Source organism: Mastigoproctus giganteus, chromosome 3 (assembly GCF_048544385.1).
Source record: "Mastigoproctus giganteus isolate SK-2022 chromosome 3, ASM4854438v1, whole genome shotgun sequence".
In the NCBI taxonomy this organism is placed as follows: Eukaryota; Metazoa; Arthropoda; class Arachnida; order Uropygi; family Thelyphonidae; genus Mastigoproctus; species Mastigoproctus giganteus.
Window position 1 is genome coordinate 241,545,819 of NC_143577.1, and position 15,054 is coordinate 241,560,872.

General features: G+C 34.4%; 1 protein-coding gene across 1 annotated transcript in view; it reads right to left on the minus strand.

The window, feature by feature from the left end:
* Positions 1-15,054, minus strand: part of LOC150088959 (putative leucine--tRNA ligase, mitochondrial) — a 75,441-nt gene that overhangs the window by 28,896 nt on the left and 31,491 nt on the right. Inside the window, exons 11-14 of the mRNA XM_090370968.1 lie at positions 14,868-15,032; positions 9,707-9,825; positions 3,587-3,753; positions 913-1,086 (exon numbers count right to left, since the gene is read on the minus strand). Coding sequence (XP_090227094.1) covers positions 913-1,086; positions 3,587-3,753; positions 9,707-9,825; positions 14,868-15,032 — 625 coding nt within the window. The remainder of the gene's footprint in view (positions 1-912; positions 1,087-3,586; positions 3,754-9,706; positions 9,826-14,867; positions 15,033-15,054) is intronic.

The window sequence follows — 15,054 nt, forward strand, 5'->3', positions numbered from 1 at the left end:
TGTATAAGGCAATAGTCAGGCCACGCTTGAGTACTGCATGCAGGTCTGGAGGCCTCATTTTAGGAAGGATGTAGATTTGCTTGAGTGTGTACAGAGAGGGGCAACAAGATTGGTGAGGGGAATGAAGGGATCCTCATACCAGGAGAGGCTTAAGTTCTGCAAATTGCAGCAGCTGGAGACTAGGCACCTGCGAGGTGATCTGATTGAGGTGTATAAGGCCTTGAATGGGTTGAGGACGCTGAATTCTGATGAGATTCTTCCACTTGTTCAGATTATGAACCTAAGGGGACATAAATTGAAATTGAGGAAGGACAGATGTAGAATAGATGTGCGAAAATTTCCCTTTAGCCAGAGGGTGGTTAATTTCTGAAACAAACTTCCATCTGTCGTTGTGGAAGTTGATAGGTTAAATAAATTTAAGGAGGAACTGGACAAACATTAAGAGGAGATTGTTTTGTAATTTTTTTTTTTCTTGGCTGATGCTGCATAAGTACATTTGCTTTCTTGCATCACATGCCACTATTACTACTACATTAATATAACAAAATTAATTAATTAAATGGGAATCAAACCCAGACTTCTCATTTGGAGAGGTCTGGGTTTGATTCCAATTAATGACTGGAGGAAGAGGATGAGGGTATTCAGGTTACCTGCAAGTTATTCCAGTTTTTAGCTTGCGCAATGCAAAAATGATCTGTGACACACTTTCAAAGAGAAAATACACATACAGATATGAACCACAAGCTCAAGGATTAAAATAATAGTAATAAATCTCATTTACTGAATTATTTAAGAATAAAGCAATTTATTATGAATTATTATAATCATGACATTACTATTGTCTATCATGTATTTAACAGGAAAATAATGTTTACTTCAACTATACAGAACTGACAGTGATTCAATACCCACCCGAAAAATCCACTTGTTCTCGTAGCAAATACTGTCCTGTTTCTTGAACCTGAAATGCTTTATTCCTAATTGTGCCCAACATCAGTAGACGGGTAAAAGGCTCAGGATGTTTTAATAATCCTTGGAAATGTAAGAAATGAGTGAAGAAACGAGCATAGTAAAGATGCAATACGCCTACATAAAACAGAACAAGTAGTAATGTGAAAAAGAACAGAAAGAAATAAAATATGATTAAAAAATAATTAATATTCTTTATTGCAATATTTTTAACAACATTTGCTTAAACTACATGCACAGCTACATTTTAGCCCCGAACACACAGACCATTTAAAATTTTTTGTAAGAAAAGTATGTGTGTGCAATTAAGTATAGTTTTAATTTTTATTTAAAAAAGCATGTTCCTTCAGTTCTACTTTCTATCATTCTGAAGTTCTACTGAAACACAATGTTAATTACCAGTATATGTACCATTATATTCGACTGTTGATATGCTCAGATAGCTGACAAACTGAATGAGTATTTTGCATCTACATTCACACATCAGGAATTATGTAAGGAAGAGGAGGACAGAAATTTATTAAACTCTAACAGGGAGCTAAATGATTTTGTAATAACAGAGAGCAAATTGGAGGAGAATTTGTTGAAGTTAAACATGAAAAAAGGCACCTGGGGTGGATGGAATCTATCCAGTTATACTGAAGGAGGCAGCAAGGGAAGTAAGCAAACCCTTAGCTATAATTATGAGAGCAACCTTAGATTCAAAGGAGGTCCCTCATGGACTGGAGATGTGCAAATGTACCCCCAATTCACAAAGGGGATTCAAAGGGTTTCAAATAATTATAGACCTGTTAGTCTAACTTCTGCTCTGGGCAAAATAATGGAGTCACTGCAATACTTCTTTAACCAGTGGAGTCACTGATTAAAGAAGTATTGCGGGATCATCTAGACAAGACTGCAGTAATAGTTCAGACAGAGCATGGGTTTTTTAAGGGGAAGTCTTGTCTGACCAATTTCATTGGCTACTATGATGTGGTCATAAAGAAACTGGATGCTAAAAATAATTTTGATATCATACACTTGGATTTCAGGAAAGTTTTTGATACCATTCCACATGGAAGATTGCTGTAAAAATTGGAGCGGTATGGCATTAAGGACAAGTTGCTAAAATGGATAAAGGGATGGCTGAATGGGAGACGACAGAGAATGGTAATAAATGGACCTGCTCTTCATGGACTAATGTTATTAGTAGAATCCCCAGGGTTCAGTGCTGGGCCCATTGTTATTTTGTGTATTTATCAATGATACTGATGAAGGTATATCAGGCTTAATGTCCAAGTTTGCAGATAATACAAAGGTTGGCAACATTTCTAATGACAGTAAAGACAGTATGCTACTGCAACAGATCTAGAAAAGTTAGACAGATGAGCTGAGAAGTGGCAACTGAAGTTTAACATTGACAAATGCAAAGTACTGCATATGGATAGTAGTAGCTCAAGAGAAATATACCAACTGTGTGGTATTACACTCAGGGAAGTGGAGAATGAAAAAAGACCTGGGGACAATTGTGCAGTCAGATATGAAGTTCTCTGAGCAGTGCAGATGAGCTGCCAGAGTAGGTCATGGAGTCTTGTCAATGATATATAAGAATTTTGCTAGCAGAGACAAGGAGGTGATCATCCCCTTGTAGAGGGCAATGGTCAGACTACATCTTCAATACTGTGTAGAGGTCTGGAGGCCTCATTTTAGGAAGGATGTAGAGTTGCTAGAACAAGTACAAAGAACAGCAACAAGATCAGTGAGAGGACCAAAGGGGTCAAAGGGGTGCTCGTACCAAGAAAGGCTTAAGTTCTGCAAGTTGCAGCATCTGGAGACTAGGCACCTGGACGTAATTTGATTAAGGTGTACAGTTTTAATGGTTTGAGCAGACTCAATGCTGATGGGATTGCGAACCTGATTACGAACCTGAGGGGGTATAGATTCAAATTGAGGAAAGACAGTTGCAGAACAGAAGTGCTGAAGTTTGCCTTTAGCCATCAGGTAGTTTCTGCTGGAAAAGACTTCCATCTGTTGTTGTGGAAGTTGATAAACAACTTAAAACGATTCCGCTTTGCTAATATTCTGTTCATTCAGATTTGGCTATGTATTATTGATGCTTTCGCACTATACTTATACATAGGAAGTTGTTAGCTTAAATAAATTTAAGGCTGAACTAGACAAACATTTGCTTTCTTGCATCATATGCCTGAACTAATGCTAATGTGTTAAAGAGAAATTAATATGATGACAAAAAATTTATATGATGATGATCTTTATTGAATTTAAAATTTACTTAATCACTTTCCAGTCAATTTTAGTTCCAAAAAAAGACACCATTCAAAATTCTTTTGTAAGAGGTTACTCACATACACAATGTTGTTCAATGGCAGTTAAACCTGGCCTCAGTTTTATCTAAAAATTATCTTGCTTAAGCAAAAAATTAAACTTATTTATGAATCTGCATGTTGGCACAATACAGAAGAATAAGAATAAACAAGAAAAATGCTAAAAAAAAAAAAAGAAAATAATTAAGTTTTAGTTTACTTGTGATGCTAATGATGCAGAAAACTCAGAATTCCACTTCTTCCATAAATTAATGGAACATTTTCAAATTAGAAAAAAATAGCTAAACTCTCACCATGCTCTTTCCCTCCTATGTACAGATCAATGGGCATCAATTCATTAACTTTTTTATAATCAAATGGTTCAGATGAGTTATGTGGATCCAAAAATCTTAGAAAATACCATGCACTGTCAACGAAAGTGTCCATGGTATCAGTCTCACGCTTTGCATCACCTCCACATCTATATTCAAAAAGCAAAAAAAAAAGTTAATTTCCTATATTTATTATGAAGAGCCATACTACTGTCTAAAAAATAAAACTATTCTTCCTTCAAGAAATAAATGATTTTAACTATTATACATGATAAATAATTTTAATAAATGAGTATTACATTACAAACCCTTTACCAGATTCTTGTTCACATTTAAAGACATGATTAAAGCAAAATTATTCTTTATCTAGTTTGAGCAAAGATTTGAACTGGTTGTAATGAATATCCTCTTCAAGCTACCACCGCAAATACTTTACACATGGAAATCTCCAGGTGATGGAGTAAAACAATATTGTGAGGAATCAAATTGATTGTTTTGATCAACCATCATTTCAAAAACGGCGTGAAGCATTTAAGAAATATCCAGGCGCTGACATAGGTTCCGACCATAACCCATTAATCAGTGAATGAAAGTGAAGTTGTTATTTGGTTTTTAGGAGCATTAACAACTAAGGCTATATTGCTCCGGGGATATGCGGTGGTCATTCCCTGACCTTTCCGCATCCTCTGTATTTGGTGGTGACGGGCTCGAACCCCGGTCTAATCAAGAAGCGTGTGCTACGCACTGCTGCTGCTGCTTCTTCCCACCTGGCTACGGAGGCGCCCTGAATGAAAGTGAAACTGAAACGCATAAAAAAGGAGGGTAAACAATGGATTTACCTAAAAAATCAGAGAACAAAGATATTAAAAAGAAGATTGAAGACTCGATAGCGAAGGAACTTAATTATAGCCTCTCAGAAGATATAAATGAAAGATGGAGATTAATTAAAGACACTGTGCTTAAAGTGGCAGATAATCATCTGAAAGGTGAACCTCTAAAAGCAAAGCAGAAGTGGAAAATGAATGACTTACTAGAACTGATGGAAAAGAGAAGGCAGAACAAACACAACCCAACAGAATACAAAAAATTAGAACAAAAATTAGGAAGTAAATAAAAGAAGCAAAAGAAAAAAAGAACGGAAAGATTGCAGTTTCAACTGAAGAAAAATTTGAGTCTGGCAAGAATACATCAAAGAATTTTGATGACAACAGAAATGAAAAATTTGACAGATCAGAAAATGTGGAAGTACTGAGTATCATGGAGGAAGAAGTGACCTTAGCTATTAAATATGCTAAACCCAAAAAGGCAAGTGGTCCTGGCAAAATTCCGACAGAACTATTAATGATAACGAAGGTGGAGGTGCTGGTTGGTCTGCTCAAAAAGGTTTATGACACTGGAGAAATTCCCAGACAATGGTTGAGATTGTCATTCATACCTATACCGAAATGTGCAAATGCAAATAGTTGTTCTCAATTTAGAACAATTAGTTTGTTGAGCCATGCACTGAAGATACTTCTAAGGCTTATACACAACTGAATTTATAAAAGATGTGAGGAAACACTTAGTGATTCTCAATTTGGCTTCCAACAAGGACTGGATATGAGAGAAGCCCTGTTTACAGTTTGGACTCTAATAGAAAGATGTCAAGATGTGAAGAGGTATTCATTTGCTTCTTGGATTATGAAAAAGCCTTTGATCGGGTAAGACATGACAAACTGTTCCAAATCTTAGAGAAGATTGGAATTGATAGTAAAGACATCAGAATAATGGAAAATTTGTATTGAGGACAATCAGCAAAGGTATGCATAGAAGGAGAAGAATCAGAAAAGATAGAAATTAAAAGAGGAGTTCACCAAGGTTGTATTCTTTCACTTATATTGTTCAGTGTGTATGCTGAAGAAATTTTTAAAGATGCTTTAGAGGGATATACAGAAGGGATAAAGATTAATAGCAAAACAATAAATATGATCAGATATGCAGATGATACTATATTGCTGGCCAGCTCTGAGAAGGATTTACAAGCATTAATGGATAGAATTAATAGAATAAGTGAAAATTTTGGTCTGAAGTTAAACATCAAGAAAACAAAACTATGATGATCAGTAAGAAAGAAGCAAACATGAATTATAATCAATAATGAAGAAATTGAAAGGGTTAAAAGTTATTGCTATCTTGGATATATGCTGAGTGAGGACTCGGACCATTCTATCAAAGTATGCTCAAGAACTGAACAAGCACATGCAGCCTTCCTTAAAATGAAGAATCTTCTATGGCACAGTGATCTTATACTTCCTTTAAGAACAAGAATATTGAAATGTTTTGTCTTTTCTGCCCTCCTTTATGGAGCTGAGGCCTAGACACTGACAAAGAAAACCCAGAATAAATTAAATGATTTTGAGATGTGGTGTTACAGACGAATGTTAAGAGTGTCATGGACTGATAAGATAAAGAATGATGAAATCATGAGACAAATGAAGAAAAAGACAGAAATAACTAACACATTAAGGAGAGGAAACTAAAATATTTAGGACATTTGATGAGGAATGACAAATATAAGATGTTGCAATTGATAATCCAGGGCAAGATCAATGGAAAAAGAAGTTGAGGGAAAAGAAGGAAATCTTGATTAGCAAACCTCAGAGAGAGTGGTATGATCAGAGTAACAATAGTTTGTGTAGGGCTTCTATCTCATGTTCATCCAATGCAAAGATGACAGCCAACCTCTGCAAATAGACGGCACACTGAAGAAGAAGATTCTTTATATTGAGTTCTTTACATTCAGAAAACAACTTTTAAAAAGAACTATAAATTTATAGAAACAGTCAATATACCATTTACACTGTGAAAAGACATTAAAAACACAAAAATATAGAAAATAATTTGGCTTCACATTCATGTACAGAGTGATTCAGGAAGTAAATGTTTTCAAAAAGTCACAGATATAAAAGTTGGCATATGTTGTTAGGGTATATGCAGATGGACAGAATCTCTCAAAATTTCTCACAGAACCTGCAGTCTTATGATATGAGCCCAACAACAGTCCATTTTTTCCCAAATCTTTGTTGGTGTGTCTGTGCTAAGCAATGTCATTGCCTCAGTAAATCTTTTTCAGTTTAGGGATGTTTGTTGACAAGTGTGGCACAAACACAGCATTCCTTAATATAGTCCCAGAAAACGAAGTCATATAATGTCAAGTCTGGAGACCAGGGGGTGGCGGGGGGGCAGGAACATTATATATAATTTTATTCATTATCCCATCTACCACTGAAATAATGTATTATTGAGATATTCTTGCATATCCACATGGGAGTGAGGAAGCGTACTATCTTATTCCAAGAGAAAACCAGTAGCATCTTCATGAAACCGAGGTATAAGCCAGTTATTCAACATGTCTAAGTAAATGTTTCCATTGATCACCTTTTCCATAAAAAAATAAAATATTTTTTCCTGTGAAGAAGCGATTCTAATGTTTCCCCAGCAGATGTGACAACAATTACTTTTCCAGGGGCATTTAAAAAAAGAAAAATTCAGAGTTTATCTATCATTTGATATTTCAGAATTTTTTTATATGGGAAGATTCAAGAAGGTACTGGCTTGCTTGTATCTATCTTGCTTGTTTTTAGATTTATGCTATTTGTCATCTGGGACATTTTTTGTCCTATTTGGGCTGAAATTTTTGAATTTGTTATTAAAACTGGACTAAGTATTACTGTTTACATATTACAACTTTTAAATTAAAAATTTTCCTAATCAATTTTAGTTCATTATTCAGTGCTTTTTTCTCAATGGGAAAGCTGTTCCTCATCCTCAGTTTAGTCTAAAAATGCATCACTGTACTTCTGAAATGAACACAAAGCAATTGTTATTTGGAAAAAAAAATAACACAAACATAACAGTTATATGTGATGTCTGCTCTTCAATACACATGCATTTGGCTGTTTGTGTTACAAATCTACACTACAAATGTTGTATTATTACTGTTTTTTCTTCTTCTAATAAAATGAAATTCAGAAATACACTGATGATGTTTTCAGGCTAAACTGAGGATGAGGAACAATTTTCCTATTGAGAAAAAAACGGGTGATTAGGCAAAATGTTAATTTAGAAATCGAAAAATCTAAATGCTATTTCAATTTTAAATTTCAAAAATTTCAGGGCAAATATGACAAAAAGGTCTAGGTGACAAAATTATCTAAAACCAAAACTAAGCATGATAAACCCTGTGGAAAACTGAACTACCCTCTCTCTCTCTCTCTCTCTCTCTCTCTCTCTCTCTCTCTCTCTCTCTCTCTCTCTCTCTCTCTCTCTCTCTGTGTGTGTGTGTGTGTGTGTGTGTGTGTGTGTGTGTGTGTGTGTGTGTGTGTGTGTGTGTGTGTGTGTGTGTGTGTGAATCAAATGGAATTGTCAAATCACAGAAAGGTGATGTGAAAAAGGAAACAATGAGCTGCAGAATAGTGCTTTAAATTTAATGAAATATTTTTGTAATACATCACTTATTTTGAAATTAATTTAAAATAAGTTTCAAAAATATGCAGAACAATAATCAAATTAAGCATTGAGCCTAATATAAATCCATTCAACTTTTCTTAAGTTTCATTATTCAATACAGTGACGTACAACCTTTTATGCTAAAAGAGCCCATTATCAATTTTCGATTCATCTACAAGCTGCAAAATGAAACAGGCTTGGCAAAGTTCTTAATTATAGTAACAGCATTTTAATTTGTGGCATAGAACTGTTATATTTTCCTGCATAAGGAAATAATTAAATGAAATTAACCCTTAAATTTCTTTAAGAGTGATCATAAATTACGTTTTAAAACATAGTACCTAACTAATGTGATTGTTGAGCCTTTACAACAAAAGCTAAATGTCTAACATTGGGTGTGATAATTCATAATTTTATCTCTAAGTCAGGTCTCAGTATGCCAATTTGTTTAACTTCATTAATCAAAAGGACTGTTTACAGATAAATGTACTTTGGAATAAGCTTGCTCAAACTACTCCCTTGTGGTGTACATTAGGTTAGTTACCCTGTGCAAACAACTTATAAAAATTTTAAAAATTCATTTTATTTAAACTTTAGTTTAAACTCTTCACGATAATGAAGATTTATTAGTTTTAAGTTGTAAAATGGACTAAGCAAAACAATTTTCAGTGTATAAACTGTTTGCCACATTTAGAATTACCTTACATAAACACACAATGCAAGGGCAAACAGAAAGGCAATGCCTATTAGTTCGCAACCTCAGCTCTAGGTGGTGCAGCAAGTTCCAACTAATAAGTAAAGGATACTAAAAGGAGAGGTATAGCATGCATGTACAAGTTCTTGAAACCACTAACAATGCTATAATAAAGTTTACTACTACAAAATGTACAAAATTAATTTAAATAAACTGGTTAAAAATATACAAAATATAAATGAAATACACAATACAGGTAGCAGCTTTTGGCTTCTATATGGAATCTTTCTCAACTAAGAAAAATATTAGCTAAGATGGGAGGCTATAATAAATAAGTGGCAGAGAGATGACTCAAACATTTTGTCAGGGAACGGGGGAACTATATTTTCTATGGATTGGTAAAGAGGTGGAGATTATCTATGTATCAGTGAAGAAGAGGTAGGGTAAAGGGGGAAGAAAAGGTATACATGCTATAAGTTGTGTAAATGTAAGGAAAGAGAAAGGGAAGAAGAATGAGGGAAGGTATTTATTCTCTGATTATGGTGAGGAAGGAAAGGAAAAGTAATGGCTGGTGATTAGGGATTAATTATTTGATAAAAGACCAGTAATGGAGGGGGGGGAACTGTCATGCAGCACCAATAATTAAAAAATATGATATATATGAGTACCATTATCCCTATTAATTTTAAACCTGGTGCTGCAGATGTTAACAAATTCTATCCAGTGGCATATTTTAAAGTTCCGTGCATAATCATTATATACACATCACTGCCATGGATTAATGCAAGTCATGAGAGTCTGCACAAAAAGCTTTGTTAGTACTTATTTTTTTATTTATTGCCTTAATAAATAACTACTGATTTTGTGCTTATATATAAATGAACAGTCAGATGAAGCATTTTTATATAAACTGAACTTACTTTGGACATGAAACATTCAGCCATTTTTCATCTTGTGACAGAGGAGAGATACCTTTGTGTTCAAATGATGAAAGGTAAGGCTGAACAACTGGAAGATCTTTGTAAGGAACTGGAACAATCTAAAACAAAGATTTAAAGTGATAAATTCATGTGAGGTTTGATCAATTCACTAAGACACTTAAGTAAATACATGAACACAAGTTAATATTATGAAATTAAAAAAGCTATTCTGATATTTTTACCAACAGTCAGATTTAATTTCAGATAAACAGTACTATATAACAGATACATTTTCCAGCTACATCATATGAAATCACATGCTTTATACAGTAAGAACCTCATGCAACATATTAAATAGGACAGTGATAAAATATGCGATTTAATTGTTTATAAACTTTCAGGTATAGAACCCAAAAGGTTACTTGACAACTTAAAATTATATTTCTAAACTAACAGAGTAATACCTGCCAGTGATTTAGTATTAGTTGAGGCATATGATGCAAGAAAGCAAGCTTATACAGCATCGGCCAAAAAAAAAAAAAAAACACCCCTTCCCATTTCACCCATCCAATCATTCCAAATGTTTGTCTAGTTCAGCCTTAAATTTATTTAAGCTATCAACTTCCACAACAGATGGAAGTCTGTTCCAGCAATCAACTACCCACTGGCTAAAGGCAAACTTCCGCACATCTATTCTACAACTGTCATTCCTCAATTTGAATCTATGCCCCCTCAGGTTCTTAATCTGAGCAAGTGGAAGTATCCCATCAGCATTGAACCTGCTCAAACCATTCAAGGTCTTATATTTGTGGCCTGAAAACATTGAGTTTCCTAAAAATAAGATGCATATGCATAATAGGCAACCTATATTGGTTGCTTTTTTCTTAATATTCTGTTTAACACATTCACTGCTGCTTATATTTGTGAGGGTCCTTTATGTGTGCTTTGGGGCACTTCTCAGGGTGCTAGATCAAGTAGGCATAGCTTTTCAGTAAGTGGATTTCATCTGTGAAGGATCATTACTCCAAGTAACACTGGCATCTTGTTCAGATGCATCTGAACAAGCTGCAACTAAAGGATCAAAATTCAGCAAACATAACCTTCAAAAAATTTTACCTTTTCTTCTTGTGGAAAATACTAAACTAGACAAATTAACTTCAACATAACGAAAAGAACATGTGAAACTGTGAATCAAGTATACAGTTTACATAGCATTCTCTAGAGCAGGGGTGGTGAACCTTTTTAAGGGTGCGTGCCACCCTTAAAAAGGTTAAGAATTGGCTAAATATTTTAAAAAACTACCCTTGCATGCCCAGAACACAAAACTGGCTAAATGTGCCAAAATTGGCTAAATATTTTAAAAAACTACCCTCGCATTTCAGAACATAAAATGAATAATGCTTTATTATCCTTCTTAATCAAAGAAAATCTTTTACTCCAAGATTCTTGAAATTCTCGGCTACTCCCCTCTTCATTTAAATGGTTTTGTTTCTTTGCTGATTGAGCTGACATTCTAAACAATCTGTAAAGAGCAAATAGCAATTAAAATATTTATGAGAATTAATGAAGCATAATCTACAAACTCCATGCTACATACAAACCATAATTGACGATGAAGGCTACACTAAATACTGAATGTAAGTAATATATCTTATATAACTTTACCAATAATTTACCAATCTGAATAAATGTGCGAAATATACGAATGTTTTTCTTAATTTTGTTTCACAATTTTGTGAGTACATCTCACCACTCTGACTTCAAACAAATCACTTGCATGAAGTTTGAAATTCTTTTAGGATGATCTGAATTCAGCATCCCCAAAAAATTTGCACACATGCCATGGGTTCGCCACCCCTGCTCTAGAGCTGCAATTGATCCTAAGCAAAATTCCAGCCATAATGCAATAGCCATGGTTCAATCAGTGTGCTGATATCTCTCAGTTATTCATTTCATGTGCATTTCCTTTTACACACCACAACTCATTTTTTATCACAATCTCATTTACTGACCACAACTAAATGGATGCATATTCGTGTTTAGGCACAAAAACTGCAGTTCATTTTTATGCAAATTTGAGTTCCAGCAGCAAACATGTTAATCTCATGTAAAATTCTGCAACACTTGTTAATCAGAATTTTTGCAGAGACAACCAGAAACACTGGTATATTGCATCTATAAATTGGTTATACAGGAACTCCCCGACTTGCATAAGGGTTGCATTCTGTGGAACGCTATGTAAGCGGGAATTTCCCCCATGCTTGTGCAGCACTCGCAACTGTGCTCACTGAATTGATTCAATCAAAAAATAAATGTTTGACGAACATGTAAATAGAATTATTTATTGTATTTATTCAATTTTTCTTATTTTGTGTGCAGAAAAAATTTAAAAAAAAAAGAGACAGGCATAAAAAACATCAGTAAGTTTTGCCTCTCGAGCATTGTTGCAAGAATCAACGTCTTCAGCTGATAAGTAAGCTGCTACAGAGTTGAGGGCTGTGCAGAAGAAGGGGTCGGTCGCTCAACCTTACAAAAGAACATATTAATGGATGACTGGACGGTGGCTTTTTTCTTTTCATCTTTGATTTCTTTGTAACAAGCAAGCATATCATTCACCCCTCTGTTAACTTTTAAGAATCGTTCGCTGTCAGGATCCATCTTCTCAAACCTCGCCATTGCCAATGCAATTTCACAAAATCTCACTGCCATCTCTGGTGATGAAGTGTCTCGGCCCCTCATTTGGTTCATCTTATAATGAGAACATATGATAACGATAACGGTTAGTGCAATTTCCATTATAAATATGACCTTTTAGAGAGATAAATAAATTAGTAATATAGCAAAATTTTCAACTTCCAAGGACTTGGAACGAATTACAAAAAAAAAAAAAAAAAGTGTTATTGGGTTCACATTACAATATTTTCACGATACCATCATTTATTCCTACGAGATTCAAAATACATTTCCACGATTTTTTTAAGTTTGCATTGGCCAGCAAAAACCTACATAAAGTCAAATTTCTGTACGTCAAGTATTACGTAAGTTGGGGAGTTCCTGTATTCTATGATTGCATTGCCTATTTTGTTAAGAGAAAACCTGAATTTCTGGAGGGGCAGAGGAGGCATGAAACTCCTTTGAAAGTTGCTACAATGTTGAAAAACTTATGCTTCTGCCAGCAACAGAATTCAAATATTGGACCTTTCCATGCTGTGTGTGTGTGAGGAAAGAGAGAGAATAGTGAAAGTACCCACTGCAATAGCCATGAGGGAACAGCCTTGTTATTTTGTAGCTGAAGAGTGATGGTTCATAATAAAGTGATTGTGATATAAAACTTTATGGCTGACTTTTTTTTCACAGATATGGAGATATCCCTGAAATTCTTTGAAAACAAACACCAAGAGTTGTAATTATGAGAAACTGCCCAGCGTGGGATTGCTATAACCATCCATAAATATTATTATTCTACATTCAGCTGTTCTCAAAATATATGCTTTAATACTGGACTTCAGTTTCCACATCTACAAAAAAAACTTCACAAACTGCATTAAAAATATCATTATTCGAATAATATGTATTAACTATATTCATGATACAGGTGCTGCAAGGCACTTTTTGTAATGCATATATTTCAGATAAATGATCTTTTTTTTTTTTAAACAGTAATATTTTACCATTAGATTGTTAAATTTTGGATAAATAGAATGTCTTACATTACAAGCCATCAGAATTTCAAAAAAAAAAAAAAAAAAAAAAAACCCTCATTCAAGCCACGATGTTTTAATTTTGTATTATTTAATTTTATATTTTTCATTTCCTACTGGACCCAGATCTTCTCCCAATATGGGGCAGTCCCCTAGCAGTCTGGCTATAAGTCCTCATTCTGATCAGATGGCTTTGGGACTTTTCATATTACATCACTACAAGAGTGTGTTCACAGGCAGATTTGCATATTGGGTAGACTGAGGAAATCCCAGAATACTTCACAGGGTAAAACTCTACTCCTCTTGCATGAGACAGGCTAACTCAGTACAAATCGAAAAGATCTTTAGAAATTCTTCCAGATTAAGCAATCCTTTTTAGATTTTATAATGTGTACTGTATATGTTGGCTTATTTACAGCAAATACAACTCTGGTTCCATTTCAATAAAATTTTTCCTTTTAACCCAGGACTGGTGATACTGCCCTGAACATCTGTGTTGGCATGGAAGAAAAAGTATGCCATGAATTAATTTAATCAAGGAAGCACAAAGTGATGAAAGAATGTAAGAAAAATTATTGTAAGATAAAGAAGGTCCATATTATACAGCTATATTTTGTCAAAATAGAAATAGAGAAGCATTCAAAAAATAAAGTAAGTTCATGTGAAATTAAAATGTTCTCATTTATTTTTATTTAAATGAGGCTTAATTTAAAATTATAATTTAATTTGAAAATACAGACACAATATTCAGCTTTCCTGAGACTTATATTTGTGATTTTCAGTCCACCTTTGACACTGCAGACAATAAACAGCATTAGTGAGGGACATTCATTATGAGTTTAGGTCAAAAACTTCAATTTTATTTCTTTGATCATGATTTCTAATCAGGCACTAAAATCGCAACAACAATGACATCTATTCTACACAATAAGTAATGGTGGTGTGGGATAATTTCTACCCCAAAACTAAACATATGTGAAGCAATTTCTCTGCACAGAACAATCAGTATCTCAGAAATAAGTGGTTTTGACCCATGCTGTTGTTGTTGTTGTTTGGTTTTTAGGAGCATTAGCAACTAAGGCCATATTGCTCCAGGAATATGCGGTGGTCATTCCCTGACCTTTCTGCATCCTCCGTATCTGGTGGTGATGGGCTCGAACCCCAGTCTAATCAAGAAGCGTGTGCTACGCACTGCTGCTCCTTCCCACCTGGCTACGGAGGTGCCCTTTGACCCATGCAGGGAAAGGTGGTGGGGAATGTTACTGAGAATCACAAGAATAGAAATTTCAGTACACAAAAGCTACCAAGAGGATTTTAAAACATGTTATTCAATACATCATGCTTGGAATACATCATGCTTGGAAACACATTATCTACACCAAATACCTATGCTTTTTATTTAATGAAAAAATTTTCTCTTAAAAACTAAATTTATATATGCCCAGAGAAAATCAGTATACCTTGCATGAGGGGCAATGGATAATAGGAATTGGAGTTCCCCAATACCTCTGTCGAGAAATTAACCAATCTCGAAGTTTGCTACTTGTTAAGTATCCCCCAAATCCCATTTGTCTAAGATTAGACATCATCAATTTTCTGGCTACTTCTGGTTTCATTCCTGAAAACTTAAAATTGAATTTTTAAACA